The sequence below is a fragment of the Mauremys reevesii genome, linkage group 3, assembly GCF_016161935.1.
Source record: "Mauremys reevesii isolate NIE-2019 linkage group 3, ASM1616193v1, whole genome shotgun sequence".
Classification (NCBI taxonomy): Eukaryota; Metazoa; Chordata; order Testudines; family Geoemydidae; genus Mauremys; species Mauremys reevesii.
The window spans coordinates 97,227,196-97,245,374 of NC_052625.1; the positions used below are offsets into that span (position 1 = coordinate 97,227,196).

Here is an 18,179-nt window from a genome sequence, read left to right on the forward strand (position 1 = left end):
ATAGCTCTGTGGTAGATCTCTACTGGCAAACCCTTTTAAGTGGAGACGTGACCTCAGGCATTGTTATAAAGTAATAATGAGCTTGTTCCTCTTTATATTGAGCTAAGAGGCAAAGGGAATTCTACCAAAAGAAAAGTTATGGTGGTTGTCTGTTTATGAACACAAGTTGACATTTTAAATGATACTATTTTTGTTTACATGTAGACTAAACAAATGGGGAAAAAAGGGTGAGAGGACAAGGGGTTCCACATCAAACAGTCTTCTAGGATAAGGCAGCATGTGGGTTTGTGATGGAAAAGCTGCATCAGCCAGAATTGTAATGACTCCCTGGAAACCCACTGTCATTTTATTTTGTGTGAGCTGGAGGCATTAATGAATCGACCTTTCATCATTTTAGTAAGCTGCAGTCTTTCTTGCTGCAACACCAGACCTTTTTGGATAAATGTGAGAGTTGGATGGAATTTCTGGTTCAGACTGAGCAGAAACTGGCTGCAGAGATTTCAGGAAACTACCAGAGTTTGTTGGAGCAACAGAGGGCACACGAGGCAAGTTAAAACAAACCAACTTTATGGAGAGACATTTTACCGTACCCTGAAATAAGCTACCTCTGTTATATCCTCACTGAGAATATTGTACCTTAATAATTTAAGCATGTGTATAGACCACTAGTGTGCAGTCTGTGGCCCATATATATATTTTCTGTATATAAAAATCATCTTGTAATTTCACAGGGTTGTTTCTTCCATTTGACATCCCATTGTCCTCATCTGCAGTGTTTGCTGCATCAATTCCCAGTCTTTTTTAATCTCCCAACACGCTCTTAGCTCCCATTGCTCCCCTACTCCATCCTCGTCTCCCTGTCCTATCCAGTTAGCTTCCTGGAGTGAGATTGAGATGATGGGAACTTCTGTAAACGTATTAACTACTAGCTTCTTAGCTGCCTTTCTGAAATTCTCAGGCCCACAGCCCAGTTTTGGCAATAACAAGATGATTAAGTGATGAACTCCTTTCTGTGCCACATACCTACCGGTAACAGAATTGATACTAGTTTTTTACATGGATTAAACATACAAATGGTGTGCATGTGTATGTTTTAACGTAAAACATTCTCTGCCTCAGGTTTCTACATATCCCCAAAAATACTGTCAGAAAAATTCTGCAAGGATATCAGAAAGCACCATTCTTCTGTACTGAAAAGTTATAAGATATATTGGGTAAAAAATTCAAAAGATCTAAGACCCAGATTTTTGAAGATATTTAGGCACCTAACTCCCATGAGAAGTAATCACTGAAATACCTTTTAAAATCTGGAACTAAGTGACTTAGGAGCCTAAACAAATTTTCAATAGTAACTTAGGTATTTAGGGGCCCAAATCCTATTGACTTTGATTAAGACTTAGGGCTTGCAAGTGCCTAAGTCACTTTTGAAAATGGGATTTTGGCTCCCAAGTCGCTTGGGCTCTTCTGAAAATATTACCTTGTCTTTTTTCCTCCTTGAGTCCTTCAGAAAAATATATTTTTAAATAATCACACAATGGACCATATGCTCACTGATGTAAATCAGCACAACTCCATTGACTTAAGCAGAGTTATGGTGATTGACTCCAGTAGTAGTAGTTCTACTAAAAGCTTTTTAAAAATCCAAAATTTTGATTTGATTAGTGTAAAAATAAAAAAGTAGCCAATACATTTTCAGTGTCACCATACAACTGTGCACCTCCGTCAAAGAGGGTTTATCAGCAATGTAAAATTGTCTTACAATGTTGTTAAGTTTGTACCAGGTTTTGGTTCAAAAATTCTGCATGCAGATATCTGACTTCAAAAAGCAAAGAACTAGAACATATTTATATTTAAAAACATTTCAGAAAATGAGAAGTGCACAAATACTCCCAAACCACAAGATTCTAAATTCCTCATACAGCTTGTGTTTAAAACATACTGTCAATCACAGTATTATCTCCAAAGGATGCCTAGAGCTGAGATTCTGTTGAACTTGTTTAGCTTTTATGTACAGTAAAAAATATTCCATTCCTGGGAAGAATAATTACTCCTCCCTCCTCCTCCCCAAGACTGAGAGTTTAATCCCATTCTCATTGAAGTTGATACCAAAACTCCCATTGAGCTCACCCGGAACAGGATTAAGCCTGAGTGAATTAAATGAGAAGTGAAATTTTTGCCGGTGATAGCAAAAACCTTTGAGGTGAAAACCTTTGAGACCTTTGCTTTGAAACCACTTCTGTCTCTTTTGTAATAGCTGTTCCAGGCAGAGATGTTCAGTCGCCAGCAGATTTTACATTCAATCATCGCTGATGGGCAGCACCTACTTGAGCAAGGACAGGTGGATGACAGGTAGACACTCGTGTGTTTGTTGTTTGTTTATGTGTGGTAACACATGCTGTGTGCTAGGTAGTTGCCAAACAGAAAAGAAGGAATATGGTGCTGACATTGAGGAGAACACCATTAAAACCAAACAGGCAGAGGATAGGTGGAAGTCGCAGAAGATGTAAGTAAAGCAGCTAAAGGTACTGATTGTCCATGTCTTGGTAATACAATGCTGTGTCAGCACAATACTGGGGTTTTTAATGTAAATTATTCTCATTTACTCCTCCAACTTGTCATTTTTGGGAACAGAGCAGCTCCGAGGCTGTTTCTGCAGGCTAGAATGCACATAGTCCCTGTCACCTTCCACAATGACGTGCCTCCAAAATGCCCCCTACGCCAAGGGGGCGAGCAGTGGGTGGTGTACAGACAGCTACACCTGCTTTATGTCATTTGGGAATTACACTATCCCAGTAGAACCGCCACTGAGTCGTCATATCAGTTTTCTATCCACTTTGTACCACCAGAGCAGCACAAATGGGATGGAGTGAGAACAAGCATGTGGCCAGGAGAATTAAATATTAATGATGAAACAAGTAAAAATCAACACATACCACTAATGTATATGGAATGCTTTTGCTGTAGAGATGCCAGCCTTATTCAACTGTACTATATATCAGGACTTGCCATAAATCCCTCTCCCAGTACAAATGTTAGTTTCCTACTTTGAGATCAGTGATAGGTGTCTTTCATGTCTAGATTTGTCTGAGAGAGGGTTGTGAACTTGCATTGGGTTTGCCAATAATTTTTACAAAGATTTCAGTTTGGATTAAGATGTTTTCCTTGAGAAGAGAATTACAGCCTTTTGGTTCTGGCTATTGTCCTGAAATGTAGTAGTTTTAGATCCCAGTTGAATGTTAGCTGCCATGTGAAAGAGTAGTGCATCCCTTTCTACTCGGACTTTAGAGATAGCTGTCAGAAAACATACATTTTTCAGCTTTTCATTTATTAAAGAAATGGATCAAAGATACAGTTCTTACCCCAGGTTTGTATTGTTTGTTTGTTCTCTAATAGGGATGAGTTTAATCTGAAACTGACGCTGCTCAGTAATCAATGGCAAGGAGTGATTCGCAGGGCACAGCAGAGGAGGGGAATCATTGACAGCCAGATCCGCCAATGGCAGCGTTACACAGAGATGGCAGAAAGACTACGCAAATGGCTGGTGGAAGTGTCCCATCAGCCAGTAAGTGGACTGGGTGGTGTTCCTATTCCACTGCAGCAAGCCAGAGCCCTGTTGGATGAAGTGCAGGTATGTCCAATATGTTAAAATACTTGTACAGTCCTTTTCCCATATGCTTTCATGTTTAGTTGAAAGGTTTTTTATCTTAAGAGTGTGCTAGAGTCGAATTAACTACTATAGTCATGGATCAATGGAGTCCAGCCACAGAAATATTGGACATAGTTGTTTTTCACAGTAGAGAATACACTTAGTAGCATGCCTCAGAAAGAATGAAAGCTCGATTTATAGATCTAAAGAAATCCCAGTGACTTAGTGTTTAACAAAGACTATGCAAGCAACAACTGAGGATTTCCTTTCACCCAGTTACCTATTTCCTTGATTCACAACTGACCTCCCAATGAAGTCTGTATGTGCTCCTCTATGTTTTTTTTAATTAGTCTTTGGTCATAAAGACATACCAGAACTAAGATAATGTTTAGAAGGCCTTGATCTCTCATGCTGTCCATCTTTGTGCAAAGTCAGACAAATCCACTTATTAGCTTGGAATTGGCAGGGCTGAAAATAGCAGTGCTGATGCACGTACGTGTCTGCTGTGCTCTTCACAGCAGAAGTCAGGAGAGAGGAGCTTCTCCCTTGCAGAGTTTCTGAACTACTCAGGTGGAGGAGGAGCCGGGAGAAGTCAGTTTTCTCATCCCCACCACCCTCAAAATCTCTGTATGCATTGGGGATGAAGGGCTTTACTTTAGCAGCGCGCGCTGGCGCTGGGCGCGCGCGCAGCGCAGCGCGCGAAGCGCAGCGCTCAGCAGCAGCGAGCGAGAAAAAGCTCCTCCAGCCGTCCTCCGCTCCCTCCAGCCCCCGGTGGAGGACAGCGAGCGGGGGGCGCGCTCGCAGCGCTGGGGCTTGACTACACTGGCGGCGGCGCGCCGCACAGCGCTGCTGCAGAGTGTGTTCACACACACCTGCTGCGCTGCAAATTTGTAAGTGTAGCCAAGCTGGAAGAGAGGAAACCTTCTGTCTAGTGATCTACTGGTTGAACTGTAAAATGGTAGCTTTATGCATTTGGGTAGCAACCCACTGTATCTAAGCTAAGATCTCTCATGTAGCAATGAAAAATGTATTTTATCAATGCTGGCTTTAGGGTCATTTACACGTAATAACTCACTGGAATTAAAAACAAGATGCTAACAAATCATTGACTCTTTGCAGCTTAGAGAGAAAGTTCTCCTACGGCAACAAGGGAGTTACATTTTAACTGTGGAAGCTGGGAAGCAGCTGCTGCTCTCTGCTGATAGTGGAGCTGAAGCAGCCCTGCAGACAGAACTCACGGAAATTCAGGAGCACTGGAAATTAGCCACCATTCATCTTGAGGAACAGAAGAAACAGTTCACCTTCCTACTGAAAGTAAGTGCACGTGCTGAACGAATAGGCACAAAACCACACACAATAACTATTATGGCATAGTGAAGAAGTGTAATCAAGAGGAATGATCATAGGCTTTGGCATCAGGAATTCCTGTGTATTAAATCCTGCTTTGCCACTCGCTCACTGTATAAACATGGGCAAGTCATTTAACTACACTGCTCATTTTCCCCATTTATAAAATAGGAGTAATAATACTTCCCTCTCTTATGTGACTATTGTGAATATTTACTAGTTAGTGTTTGCACAGCACTGATGTGTAAAGGTCTATATATGTATTAAATATTATGCTGATACTTTTCGTGAACATTGCAGAAAGCATGTGCATTTTATTTTGCAACATTATGATTAATCATTCCACATATACATTATATTACAAATATTGCAAATCTCCCCCTTCAACTCAAATGCCAGTATATGGATTTACCTAGCCACCAAATAATCTAGTTTTCTCTCCAGCATCTTGACTACTCATTATTTAAGACAAATTTCTTAGATCTTGGAGGAGAGACTGTTAAAACATGTTTTATTTTAAGAAGTCTCCAAAATGCGTGCTAAACCCAATGTAAGCACCCAACATGATAGACTGGAATTTAGCCACATCTCTTTCATCCATTTCATGAATGGAAATGGGACATGTCATTAAATTCCCATGGATGATGATGAAATATTTTTGCAACTGCAGCACATTGTTGGCTTTGATTCAGTTTGTGATCCACTATAACCCTCAGATCTTTTTTCAGAAGTACTACCACCTACTTAGTTATTCCCCATTTTGTAGTTGTGCATATGATTTGTTCCTTCCTAAGTGAAATACTTTGTACTTGTCTTTCTTGAAATTCATTTTGTTGCATTCAGACCAGTTCTCTAGTTTGTTACAGTCATTTTGAAATCTGAATCTGTCCTCCAAAGTGTTTGCATCCCCTCCCAGGTTGGTGTCATCCCCAGATTTTATAAGCATACTTTCCACTCCATTAACCAAGTCATTAATGAAAATACTGAGTACTGCTAGACCCAAGATTGAGCCCTGTGAGACCCCACTAGGTACACCCTCCCAGTTTGACAGTGAACCATTGATAACTACTCTTTGAGTATTGTCTTTCAACCAGTTGTGCATCCACCTTCTAGAAAATTCATCTAGACTGCATTTCCTTTGTTTGTTTATGAGAATGTGATGTGGGACTGTCAAAAATCTTACTAAGATCAAAATATATCCCTTCTAATGCTTCCCTCATGGATTAGGCCAGTATCCCTGTCATCTTCTAGCATCCCCCACACCTGACAATACAATAATTCAGGTGCCTTCCTGGTAGGCTGGGGAGCTCACATGGATGATCAGACAGTATAGGGCATTTGGACACCTCCGGAGACCAGAACATATACACATCTTCTGGAACATGGGGCAGTTCCAGAATCTTACAAATCATATCTACCACTCATCCGTGTTCTCAGATCTTCATAATGTTGGACAGTTTAACAACTGTATTCTCCATAAACAAGCAGGGAAGAGGGAGATCCATCCCCCTGTGTATAGAAGTGGTCACCTTATAGAACTGGTGTATCAAGGACCATATCACCCTATTGGCTGCATACCTTCCAAGAGCCCAGAATTTGTTGGCAGACAGCCTAAACGGGCATTTTGCCATTGATCACATGTAGGAATTATGTGATTCAGTGGTGAACAGCATTTTGGGCAAACAGGAAGTACAACAAATACTGCTGCATGGGAGCTCAAGGTCAGTACTCCAGAGGTGATGCTATACTACTGCCTTGGATAGATCACTTCAGCTGTTCCTTCCTTCTCATCCCACTACTACCTCAGATTCTATGGAAGATTTGACTGGATAGGGCACCCTCATCGTCCTCAAATGGCCCAGGCAATTCTAGTTTTCAAGTCTTCCTACAAATGTCATCCCATCCACTTAACAGCATTTGGCCTTTCTTGGATCTCTGAGACTAAAGAGACTAGCAGATTCAGACATCCCAACCCACTTCATCTCATGCATCAAGCCTAGTATGTTCCTGCTCTGAAGCTGTGTAACTCATTCTTAATAGCAGAAAAGCTTCCACCAGAAAATGTTACCTGCCAAGTGGAAACATTTCTCTCTCTGGGCCAAGCAAAACCCAGAGACCACGATATTCCTTCTTTTTTAGACTATCTTACTCTTGTGACAGCAGGCCTTTCTCTTAACTCACTACAGGTTCACCTGGTGGCAGTCAGTGTATGTCATCCAACATCGGGTGGTGTTTGATTTTTTTCTTCACTTTTGAAAGGTCTGATCAGAACCTTTCCTCCAATAAAGAAACCAGCCTCTCACTGGAATCTTAACTTAGTGCTTTCAGCGTTCACTAAGCTACCCTTTGAACCACTAGCCTAAGTATTCTATGTCTCAAATGTCGATAAAGGTTGCCTTCCTCATTGCCAGCACTTTGGCCAGAAGAGTAAGTGAACTTGGGGCCCTAATGGCCAATCCATCATACACAATATTCCATAAAGACAAAAGTTTCTCTCTGACCACAACAAAATTCACTCCTAAAATAGTTTCAGAATTTCACATAAACCAGTTGTTTATGTGAACACTTACCCATGTTTTTCCTGAAGCCTCTAACCAGGAAAGGAGACTTCATCCCATTGACATCTGACAAACACTGGTATTTTACCTGAAGAGAACAAAATCTTTCAGAAGGTCACCTGGCCTGTTCATTGCCATAGCAGAATGAGTACAAGGACAAGAATCTCCAAGTGGATCTCTGGCTCTATCATATTCTGTTACCAGTTGGCACAGTTTCCTCTCTCACCCAGGGCAAGGGCTCTACAAGGGCACAAGCAGCCTCAGTAGCATCACTTCACATAGTTGCCCTCCAAATATTAAGCAGGAGCACCTCTTGGAGTTCCATCTACATGTTACACCTTGGCTCATGCATTCTTTGGGACAGTGATTTTGGAAGCAGTAGTACCACCTGCATCACTGTTCCCTCCTTCTCTTTGAGTACTGTTCATCACCCACCCACAGTGGAATCCCTTCAAAGAAGGGAAAGTGACACCTTATTGTGTAACTGGAGTTCTTCAAGATGTGTGGTCTGGGTCTGTATTCCACTTCCCACTCTCCTTCCCCTCTGCTTTGATTTTTGGCAAGATTCATAGTAGGAAAGAAACTGGAGAAATGGTCAGTCTGCCCCACCCCTGACATCCTCAGTGAGGAGAGGGCACAGGAACAGGCCAACGTACATTGCTAGCAAGAATTCCCCCATCTCATGTTCATGGAGCACAAATGAACCCAGAGTGGGTTACAGATAGGGACCACGCATCTTGAAGAACTCCAGTTACAGAAAGGCAAGTAAGTTCTCTATCCACTGGGCCCTGGCTTCAGTCTCCTTTCTCAGCTACGCTGGAGTTTTCTCCACCAGCTCCCATACTGAGCACTGGCCCCTCGACTGAGCCTTCTTGAGGTGTCTGTTCTCCTACAGACTCTGGCTTAGGACCCTTCTCAGGATTCCCAGTGGTTCCTCCCCTCAGACTGAATTCTCTCTCTTTTATGAGGCCCAGGTTCCATAAAGTTATCACCTGGTGCCTCTTAGTCCCACCCGTCTCCCTGAGAAGCAACTAATTACTTACAACTTGGGTTCAATAGATGTAACTAGTTGGCTCTTAACCATTTTTCATAATGTCTCTAGTTTTGTTATAAGTAGGAGGAAGCAAAATAGTTCAAGAAAAAAGGGCCAAACCATGTATGGTTTGTAAAAGCGCAAATAAATAATTCTCTCTTTCCAGCCTCCTTCCTCCATACCCAACTTGCACAAACTTTGCTGCTATGTCATCAAATCCCTTACCAGGTCTGGAAGTGTCATGCACTTGAAGTCTTCCTGGTAGTTAGGGAAGTCTAATAGATTCTGAAATCCCTGTGATCAAGCAAAAATATGTCACATGACATTCCCAAGTGGAGAAGGGGAAGAAACTTAAGAATGAGAGTTGTACAAACAGTCTAGTGCCAGCTCACATTAATTTCAGGTACCTGGGTCCCTTGTTGCACCCCAGGGGAAAAGACAGTACCACAAATTGGAAGGTATGCTATAACTATATACATTTTATTTAAGTAATCATCTAATGTAATATTTTCAGATTCTTATTAATTGTACATTTTAGTATGTAAGAAAATACTGAATGATATATTGCTTATTTACTAGATAATTAACTTTTGCTCATGATTTGTGTCAATCTGCATTAAGATGGTAACTGAGATTTAATTAAACATACAAAACAATTTTTTATTTAAATGTTTTAAGAGATTATGATAAGTTTAGGCCTTAACGTATTTTGTATTAAATTCAGATTTCATTTTAAACCGGCTCATTTTTAAAAAGTAAAACTTATTATGATGTAAATAAAAAAATAATTTGAATATAAAAATAATTGATTTTTATCCACCATAGTTATGACCTCATTAAGACAACAGAAATGTCAGCAGTGGCAATGGAAGTTCTTACTGAAGATGAGTGGTGCCTTACATTTCAGAACTTGAATCTTTAGGTAGTTAAAAGTGTGCATCAAAAACTCCAGTAAAAATACATGCATGATGACTTATGCCACTTGTGAGAAATTTTGGCTAAACAGCTATAAACAAGTGGCACTGTAAGTAAAATTCATCCACATAAACTCACAAGGCTTTCTTTTTCATGCATTTCACTGTTGAAACGAGCAAGGTCTAATTCATTCAACAACTTGCAAATGCAACTTTACAGAGCATGTATCTAGTTTATTCATTATGTGATATTTAGAAATAGCCCTGACACTGAAATGTTAACTGGGTCTGTGCTTTTTGATGGAATGATGCATTTGCCTTCCTCTTGCTTACTACATCATCCGAAGATGGTCGAAAATCTTTGATCAGAAGGAAACTTGTAGTCTATGACTGCAAAGTCTTTTTGTTTTATTTTTGAAAGGTAATGTGATAGCAAAACTCTTTCTTATGCTGAAACTCGCACCCCCAAAAATGTACAGAAATAGAATCTTACCACTTCAAGGGAGAAATCAGCTGGGGTGTTCCCTGTATTCTTAACTGTTTTCCCCACACACACACACACTTTTATCTGCTATCATAAAAAGGAATTTGTGAAGCTAAATCCTGGCCTCTCTAGTATCATACAACTGACATTCTGCAAAATAAACGTATAGCTGTACTCCTCTGAGTTCTTTAGTCTGGTCAATTCCTGCAGTATTTATGTATGTCAGCTGTTGTCTACTAGGATTTTAGTAGACTGAATGGGATTACTTCTTCAAAGTACAATGGGTTGCCTAATGAAGTCATTCCTAAGGGGACTCATGGAACCCTTTTTGGCAGAGAGAAGCAACATTGCAAGGTCAAAATCAGACTTTGAGGACTCTGTGGCAATAGGAGGGGTTTAGTTTTGCCTGCTGCTAGCACTGGAGCACAGCACAATAGACAATATGCTCTACTGGTGCATGCCATCCAGATTCTGAGACTTGAATGTTATACAAAAAGGGCTTATGGGGACATCCTATTATGCAAATCTCCTCACTGCTTGTTGATATTGGTGCCATGAGTGCAGAGGACCGGACTAGATGACCTCTTGCGGTGGCTTCCAGTCCTATGATTCCATGATTATTTAGTCAGCTTGAGTGATTCAGCATGATGAGCGTCTTTCCACTCTCTCCCCTCCCCCCCTTCATCTGGAATAAAGTCTAATAATAGTTGTTCTGCTTTCAGGACTGGGAAAAATGTGAAAAGGGCATAGCAGACTCCTTGGAGAAACTAAGATCCTTCAAGAAAAAACTTTCTCAGCCATTGCCCGATCACCACGATGAGCTGCATACAGAGCAGATTCATTGCAAGGTAAAGCACTCTGAGCACCATCTGATCTGCAATTTGCTTGTCTTGGAACATCTTTAGCCGTTATAAGCCTTGGCATTACTGACTATATACACCAGCAGCCCATAATTACTCCATGTGCAATTTCCTGCCTGTGTCTGCATGCACATTTTGTGTGTGCATCTGTTCGTTAGTGTTTGCATAGCACTGATTAATGTTTGTACAGCACTTAGAAGATATAGGTCCTGTCTTTAATCTAACATAGGTGTAAATTAGGTTACATCAATGTAAAACTAAAGTAAATCGGATCAGAATTAGGCTCATAAAGAGCTATAAAAGTGCTAAGTATTGGCGGTTCTTTTTAGTTTAGAAGTTCTTACTGCATGATTCTTATAGATGAGACAAGTAAAAGTTCACAGATTTAAAAACCGTGTCATTTCAATGCTCTTTACTCCTACTCAGGATAATTGTAGCTCACAAACTTTTATCCTGCATTAGTTGCAATTTAGAAACAAACTTGGAATCCCAATCTCATTCTTCCTTTCTTAAAATCAGAGGGTAAACATGGTGCAGACTGCAAAGGTGATCACTAGAGACGAGCCCAAACCAAAATCTTGAGTCCAGATAGCCCTGAACTTTGGAGAAGTTAGACTCTGGGATTTTAGTTTAGACTCATTTCAACTTGTTTAAGGGCTGATGTATCTTGCTGTATCAGTTTTACTACCAATGGGACCTCCCTTCTAACTGAAAAAATAATGCTGTCTTACAGGTGGTCTATTATAAATTATACTATTAAATATAGTTGTAATTCTCCATCTAAACATTGGCTCTGTTATCAGACTTGGTTTGCTAGATACAATAGGACTTCAATGCTCGGGCCTATGGTTAACAAATAAACACAACTTTGTATAACACAACTATTGCCAAACCTCTAGTAGCATAAAGAGCTTGATTTTTTTTTTTAAACCAGGAGCTAGAAAATGCTGTTGAAGGGTGGACGGATGACCTTGCGCATCTGACACTGCTGAAGGAGACTCTAGCTACCTACATCAGTGCTGATGATATCTCGATCCTCAACGAGCGCATTGAGCTGCTGCACAGGCAATGGGAGGAGCTGTGCCACCAGGTAAATGTGACACTGAACTTGGATGTGATTATGCATGTGAAAGGGGCACAGGAACAGCTGAATATGGTTAGCAACTGTTAGAACCGACAGGTACCAGCTGGATGACAAACCTGGCATTTGAATTTGAACTGAGACTCATCCATTTGTAAGGTATAATCTCATCAGTCTCCTAATGCAGAGGCAGAACTAAGGAAGTAGAATTTGGCATGTCAAATGCAAGCTTTATCCAGAGGAACAACACACACTTTTGAGGATAGGGCGAGGTGGGAAATATTTTCAGCCATACTGATTTACAGATATTTAAAACAAAAGAGTGGAGAAAATACCCACTAAAATTCAGGAGTTAGCAGATGTAATCTTAACATGATCACTCACTTAATAGCTAACTTAGAGTGGAATAACCAAAAGTCTGGCCATGAAATGGAACAATAATCACAAAGAATCTCATTCCAGGAAGGAAATTGTGACTAACCTCATAGTTAAAGGATGTGTACAGTATGTGTCTGCAATCTCTAAAAGGGTTCATCCTTACATTCCTGGAGACCAACTTTCCTGGTGAAATGTCCATTGAAATCAATGGCCATGCCAAGACCAACAAAAGAAAGAAAGCCGGATTATGTATTTTATTATAACAGCAGAATATTTCCTCTTAAAAGCTTTGCTTCTCTGTGGAGCTAAGATTAATAACAGTCCAGTGTATCTTCAAGTATTTGCTTTAGTTACCACTAATATTTCAAGACTTCCTGTAAATGATCACTTTACTGAGCCAGGGTATAAACAAACTCAGAAAAACTATATTAAAGCTAACGTTAAATTTATGGCATAATTGGCCCACAGGAATACAGAAGAAACAGAACAGCATCATTGGCTTGAGGGAGGTGGGGACAAGATAGTCTGATGTGAGAAAAAAATCTACTGTACCTTGTACTCTTGATATGCTTTTCCTTGTGTTTTAAAAAAAAGACTACACATTTCTCATTCTCTTTGGCTTGGCTGCTCGCTTAATCCCTTGGCACCATGTGGGAGATAAATACACAGTGCTCCCGGTGCATTTTATAGTTGCTGCTTATGCTTAGAAATCCTGGCTCCAGATTTAAAGTTGCCACCTATCCCAAATTTTCCGGATTGCCCTGATTTTACTTGTGTACTCCAAAACGTATCGAGCAGTGAAGAACCATTTCACTGTCAAAATACAAACAAACATTGTAGGTCAGCAAAACATAGTTATATTGTGCCAGTGACGTGATATCCTTTCTCATTATGGTATGGTGCAAACAAATCTGTCCTGCAGGATAAACATTAAAAGGTATCAAAGGAATAGACTTAGTTTTGGAAACCTGTAGAATTCCAGTTGGAGGATGCTTTTCCTGTCTTGTGAATGAATTTGATAGGGTCATGAGAAAGAGAGACCATTAAGCAGCATTCATGGGTGAAAAGCTTTCATGCATCATAAACTCTCATGAAACAAAGCAGAAGCTGAAGTGGCTGCATGTGGGTGAATGGACTAGAAGACCTTTTCCATATAGACTCTGATTGGTTTTCCCAGATTCTTGCAACACACCTTTCATGCTAAAGGGGAGGGCTGATTAAAGATTGGATGTCTTAGTCTGTTATTTATATATTTAACCTTCCAGGATGTAATCGAATGAGGCTTTTTTTTCTTGTTCAGTAGTTGGGTGTTACCACAAAAGGAAATGTGCTGTCATTTGTATCTGAGTTTAAAAATCAAAAGCTTCAGTTAGAAGAGCAGTAAGTTATATACGAAAGAGCAGGTGCAATGCTCATATGATCAGTGGAGCTGATGTAGAGTCAGAAGCAACTCATATTTCAGATGAGGAGGAAGAAGCTGTAGTAAGTAGGATGTCATTACATTGTAGCCATGTGATTATCAGAAATTCTGACAGGAGAGATTAGTTTACTGTGAATACTGTGTTTAATATTCTTTCAAGTCCTCTTCATATTTGCCCAAATGTCTTGTAATTCACAGTTTGAGATTGAAATATCATTCTTCTAATTTCTTAAATGTACAGCAGTCTCTTACTTTTCAAGTGACGTGACACAAGCCTCCATTTCCTGTGTATGCTGTTGCTTTGTTCTCTGTTTCAGTCTGCACTTATCGCCTGTTCATTTCTGTCATAGCATTCTTTAGCCCTTGGGAATCTCTGGTCACGGAGTAGCAATGTTGCAAAATTAGAGGCACTCACAAAATATGTGCATGTGGACACAAGCATGGAATTGCACATGCATTTGCAATTGCTTGGTTTAGGAGTGCTGCCTATCTCATCCGTGCACACATTTTACAGATACAATTGACATACCAGTTGTTTATAGTTTGGCCATACCATGTATGCATCCTCCTAGACATCCATTTGGTTTGCGGTCTTAAAAATGTCATTGTTCTAAGGGTCAGGCATCTATTTTGTGCTAAACAATCTGTCTCTGTTGGAGTTTGTGCTTCCAAATAAACAAAAGTATCAATGTACATTGTAATTACATGTACATTGTAATTCTTAATAAATGAAAATATTGACTCTAAAGACAATGAAAGGGCTATTTTATAACTGTGCTATGGAAACCTGAATTAAAGGCCACAGGTTTGTATCTTATCATGAAGCAAATTATATTTAGAGTATACGCTTCCCTGTGTGCAACAGGATCTGGCTACCGGCATCCTGAGATTAATGTTGACCTTGAATTTATAATGAGTCCTGCAAGATTTTTGCAGCACAACTCCCTTTTACCTTAGTGGCAGCCAGGTAGCTAAAACTCTTTGCAGGGCTGAGAAATTACCTCTGAGAACTAGTGTGTTCTCATCTACTAACTGTACTCTTTTATTGACTCCCTCTGTAAACATTACAAGATCTCCTTGCGGCGGCAGCAGGTGAATGAGAGATTGAATGAGTGGGCAGTCTTCAGTGAGAAGAACAAGGAGCTCTGTGAGTGGCTGACACAAATGGAGAGTAAGGTGTCTCAAAATGGAGACATCCTCATAGAAGAGATGATAGAGAAACTCAAGAAGGTAAAGTTCTTTTGGTTTTATATGTTTAACTACTGTTATGTGCACCTTTTCCTCTTCTCTTTCTGGGTTATCAGAACTTGAATAATCTGGTACTGGCCTGTGTTATAGACAGAAACACTGTATTAAATGGGCCACTGGTCTGATCCAATATATGGCAGTTTGTATGTTCCAATGAGAATTTTTGTCAATGTTTTTCTCTAATTATGTGCCTTTTCCCCTGTGCTTCTTGAAGTGGATTTCTCAAAATACAAAGAAATACCCCAAATGAATACACCACCAAGAAAGGTGAATGCTTTACTAAATGCCTGATCACAAGTGTCCGTAAACCACTTATGAATTATTGTACATGCATTTGCAAAATATTTTTCTTTCTTTTGATTATTTATGTTTATATGGTGGTGGTGTTTACAAGGATTTGTTCATTCACCAAGCTATTTCCAACTTAGTATTAGGCCTGGTCTACACTACGGGGGGGGTCGAACTAAGGTACGCGACCTCAGCTACGCGAATAGCGTAGCTGAAGTCGAACTACCTTAGTTCAAATTTCCTACCTGTCCAGACGCCGCGGGATCGAACTCTGTGGCTCCCCCGTCAACTCCGCCACCGCCGTTCGCGGTGGTGGAGTTCCGGAGTCGACGGGAGCGTGTTCGGAGTTCGAACTATCGCGTCTAGATTAGATGCAATAGTTCGAACTCCGAGAAGTCGAACACTCTGCGTCAACCCGGCGGGTAAGTATGGACCTACCCTTAGACACTGCTTATGTTTATTCTAGTTCTTCCAGCAGCGCTGAGCTGAATGCATTCTGAATAAGCTTCTTGATCTCTGTGATTCCTCTTTGCCATCTAGGATTATCAAGATGAAATTGCCATGGCCCAAGAGAATAAAATCCAGCTCCAGCAAATGGGAGAGCGTCTTGCCAAAGCCAGTCATGAGAGCAAAGCATCAGAAATTGAATATAAACTTGGCAAGGTCAATGACAGATGGCAGCACCTTCTGGATCTGATTGCAGCCAGGTAAAACAGCTGCTTTGTTTTTAAACATTTCATGGAATAGAAACCTGTATTGACATTCATAAGACAGCTGACTTCCTAGCTCAAGGAAGGACTCAGAACTTTTTCTTACCTGTCTCTACCCACTCTGTCCACTTAACTGTGATCTGTAAGTGCTCTCAGCCAACATGCTTGGTTGAACTTATCCTTCTTGATCCACTGTATCTATTAGGATGACCAAGACTGGCTACAGTCAGAAGAGTAGTGTCTTGTGGTCGAGGGTGGTTATTTAGGTTGAAACGGGGTGCCTAAAGCGAGACGTAAATCTTCAGTTCCCTTTAAAGGCAGCACAAAGGGTGCTAAGTGACTCACTTTTAAAAATGTAGAAGCAGCAAAGAATGGCTGTGGCATAACAGAAGTTTAAGTTTTGCAGCAGTGGCTTTAGTGGGTGAATAGGCTCAGCTCATGCTTCTTCTGTTCTTCTCTAACTCTCAGTGGTTTGCTTGCTGCTACTCTAGAGAGACTAACACGGCTACCCCTCTGATACTTGACACTTTTAAAAATCCTACCCAAAGGACAGTTTATGGCAGGTGGTTTAGTTTTTCTGTCTGTTTTTAGATTAGTGAAGAGAGAGAGAGAGAAAATAATGTAGACACATGTATGTCCATTGGGCTTAATAGCTTGCAAAAACAAAAACCAAAAAAAAAAGTTGTTTGCAGTAGGTTATCTACAGAAGTATATACTGTGCACATGCGATTCTCGGTTAGTACATGAAGAATATTCGTTTAAATTTCTAATGTCCATTCTGAGCTGTAGTGCAACTACTTTCCAGCTAACAATCGTTTTTGCCATAGCTTTGGCTATTGTGTCTGTACTCTGCAGTATAAAGGATGTTTGACATGTTGCTTGAGTTTCCGTAACTTGAAAGATATTTCTATCTGTATCAATACCCAGTGTCCTATTTGCAGCAATTCCTTTTACATTTCTCTCTTTATCCATTAGGTTCTGTAAATATGTTTGGTCACTTCCCCGATCCCGGTACTACAATATTCCTCCTCAGAATTCTGTGAGTGTGGGGAATCAGTGAATTTCACAGTGGCAAAGCCATTAAGGGGTACAGATCTTTTAAAATGAAGGTGGCTGTGTTTTGTTTTAATGTAACATTATTCAGGAAGTGGCATTTCTTACAGACTAAAAGTCTGTTGGTTTCAGAGGATGTGGTGTCTCACCGGGTCTTAAGCAAAACAGTTACTTACCTTCATTCTATACTTTTTCTTGAAGGCATTTCTAATGTTTAAACATAACTATGCCCAGACCAAGCTTTAAGAGGTTTCCAGCGAGAAGCGATGGTATATGCAGATGGCAAAGTGTACTCTAGGTATCTGTTATGCTCAGTGCTGGGATTAATGTTGTACCTTGGGAGGGTGATCAGGGTCTCAGGATTCTATTTCTCAGTGGTCTTTTCAGATGAGCTGTAAAACTGAATTGTTACACACTTGTTGAACTTCCCATGCCATTTTCCTCAAGTACAGAGTGATGTTCCTGGCCATAGATTAATTGGTGTGATTACAGATTTGCCTCAATTTCCCAGTCAATTTCCGTTGGATACTTTCTTATTTAATAAATTTAGTGTTGCCCCTTTTCACCACAGAGCTGGCTGCATTTGAATTGTGAGTGAAGGAATCCCTACGTGAAGTTTGTATATCATGTGGCTAAACTTGAAGTAGTGAATGGCTCAAAAGATTGCTGAAGGGATAGAGAGCTTTTGCTAATTCATCTCTGGCCCAAGTGGGTTGTGACTTATCTAATGTCTGTTGTTAACCTGCGTGAAATGAGCTTGTGATCTAAGTGAAAAGTGAAAAGATGAAAAGAGAAAAGTTCCTAGTGAAAAGATGCCCACATCTCAAAAAACAGTTTGTAAAATACTTTGGCATATAAGAGTATGTTACTACTTTCATACATTCAGCTGGAAAATGCAGCTTATTTTTGGCACTGCTGACATTATAGTGCAAATTCTGCATTCTGGATCCTTGACAATATTAATATTAACTGTGTCCATACATTCTCCATGTGTCTGCTCTCTCTGTCAAGCCAAGGCCATCTTTTGCTCGAATGTGCTTATTGGTTTGTTTTCAGCAGCCATCCACCAATGGGAAATACCTATTTACAGGAAAATAGAATACAGAGTTGTAGTGTGATGGTCCACAATATTAGAGAAACAAGGTGGGTGAGGAAATAT

General features: G+C 40.3%; 1 protein-coding gene across 5 annotated transcripts in view; it reads left to right on the forward strand.

The window, feature by feature from the left end:
- Positions 1 to 18,179, forward strand: part of SYNE1 (spectrin repeat containing nuclear envelope protein 1) — a 472,714-nt gene that overhangs the window by 408,180 nt on the left and 46,355 nt on the right. For all 5 annotated transcript variants that reach the window (XM_039529938.1, XM_039529933.1, XM_039529934.1 and 2 more), the window contains 8 exons: positions 398 to 545; positions 2,255 to 2,349; positions 3,394 to 3,628; positions 4,766 to 4,960; positions 10,705 to 10,830; positions 11,777 to 11,932; positions 14,793 to 14,951; positions 15,798 to 15,964. In XM_039529938.1, coding sequence (XP_039385872.1) covers positions 398 to 545; positions 2,255 to 2,349; positions 3,394 to 3,628; positions 4,766 to 4,960; positions 10,705 to 10,830; positions 11,777 to 11,932; positions 14,793 to 14,951; positions 15,798 to 15,964 — 1,281 coding nt within the window. The remainder of the gene's footprint in view (positions 1 to 397; positions 546 to 2,254; positions 2,350 to 3,393; positions 3,629 to 4,765; positions 4,961 to 10,704; positions 10,831 to 11,776; positions 11,933 to 14,792; positions 14,952 to 15,797; positions 15,965 to 18,179) is intronic.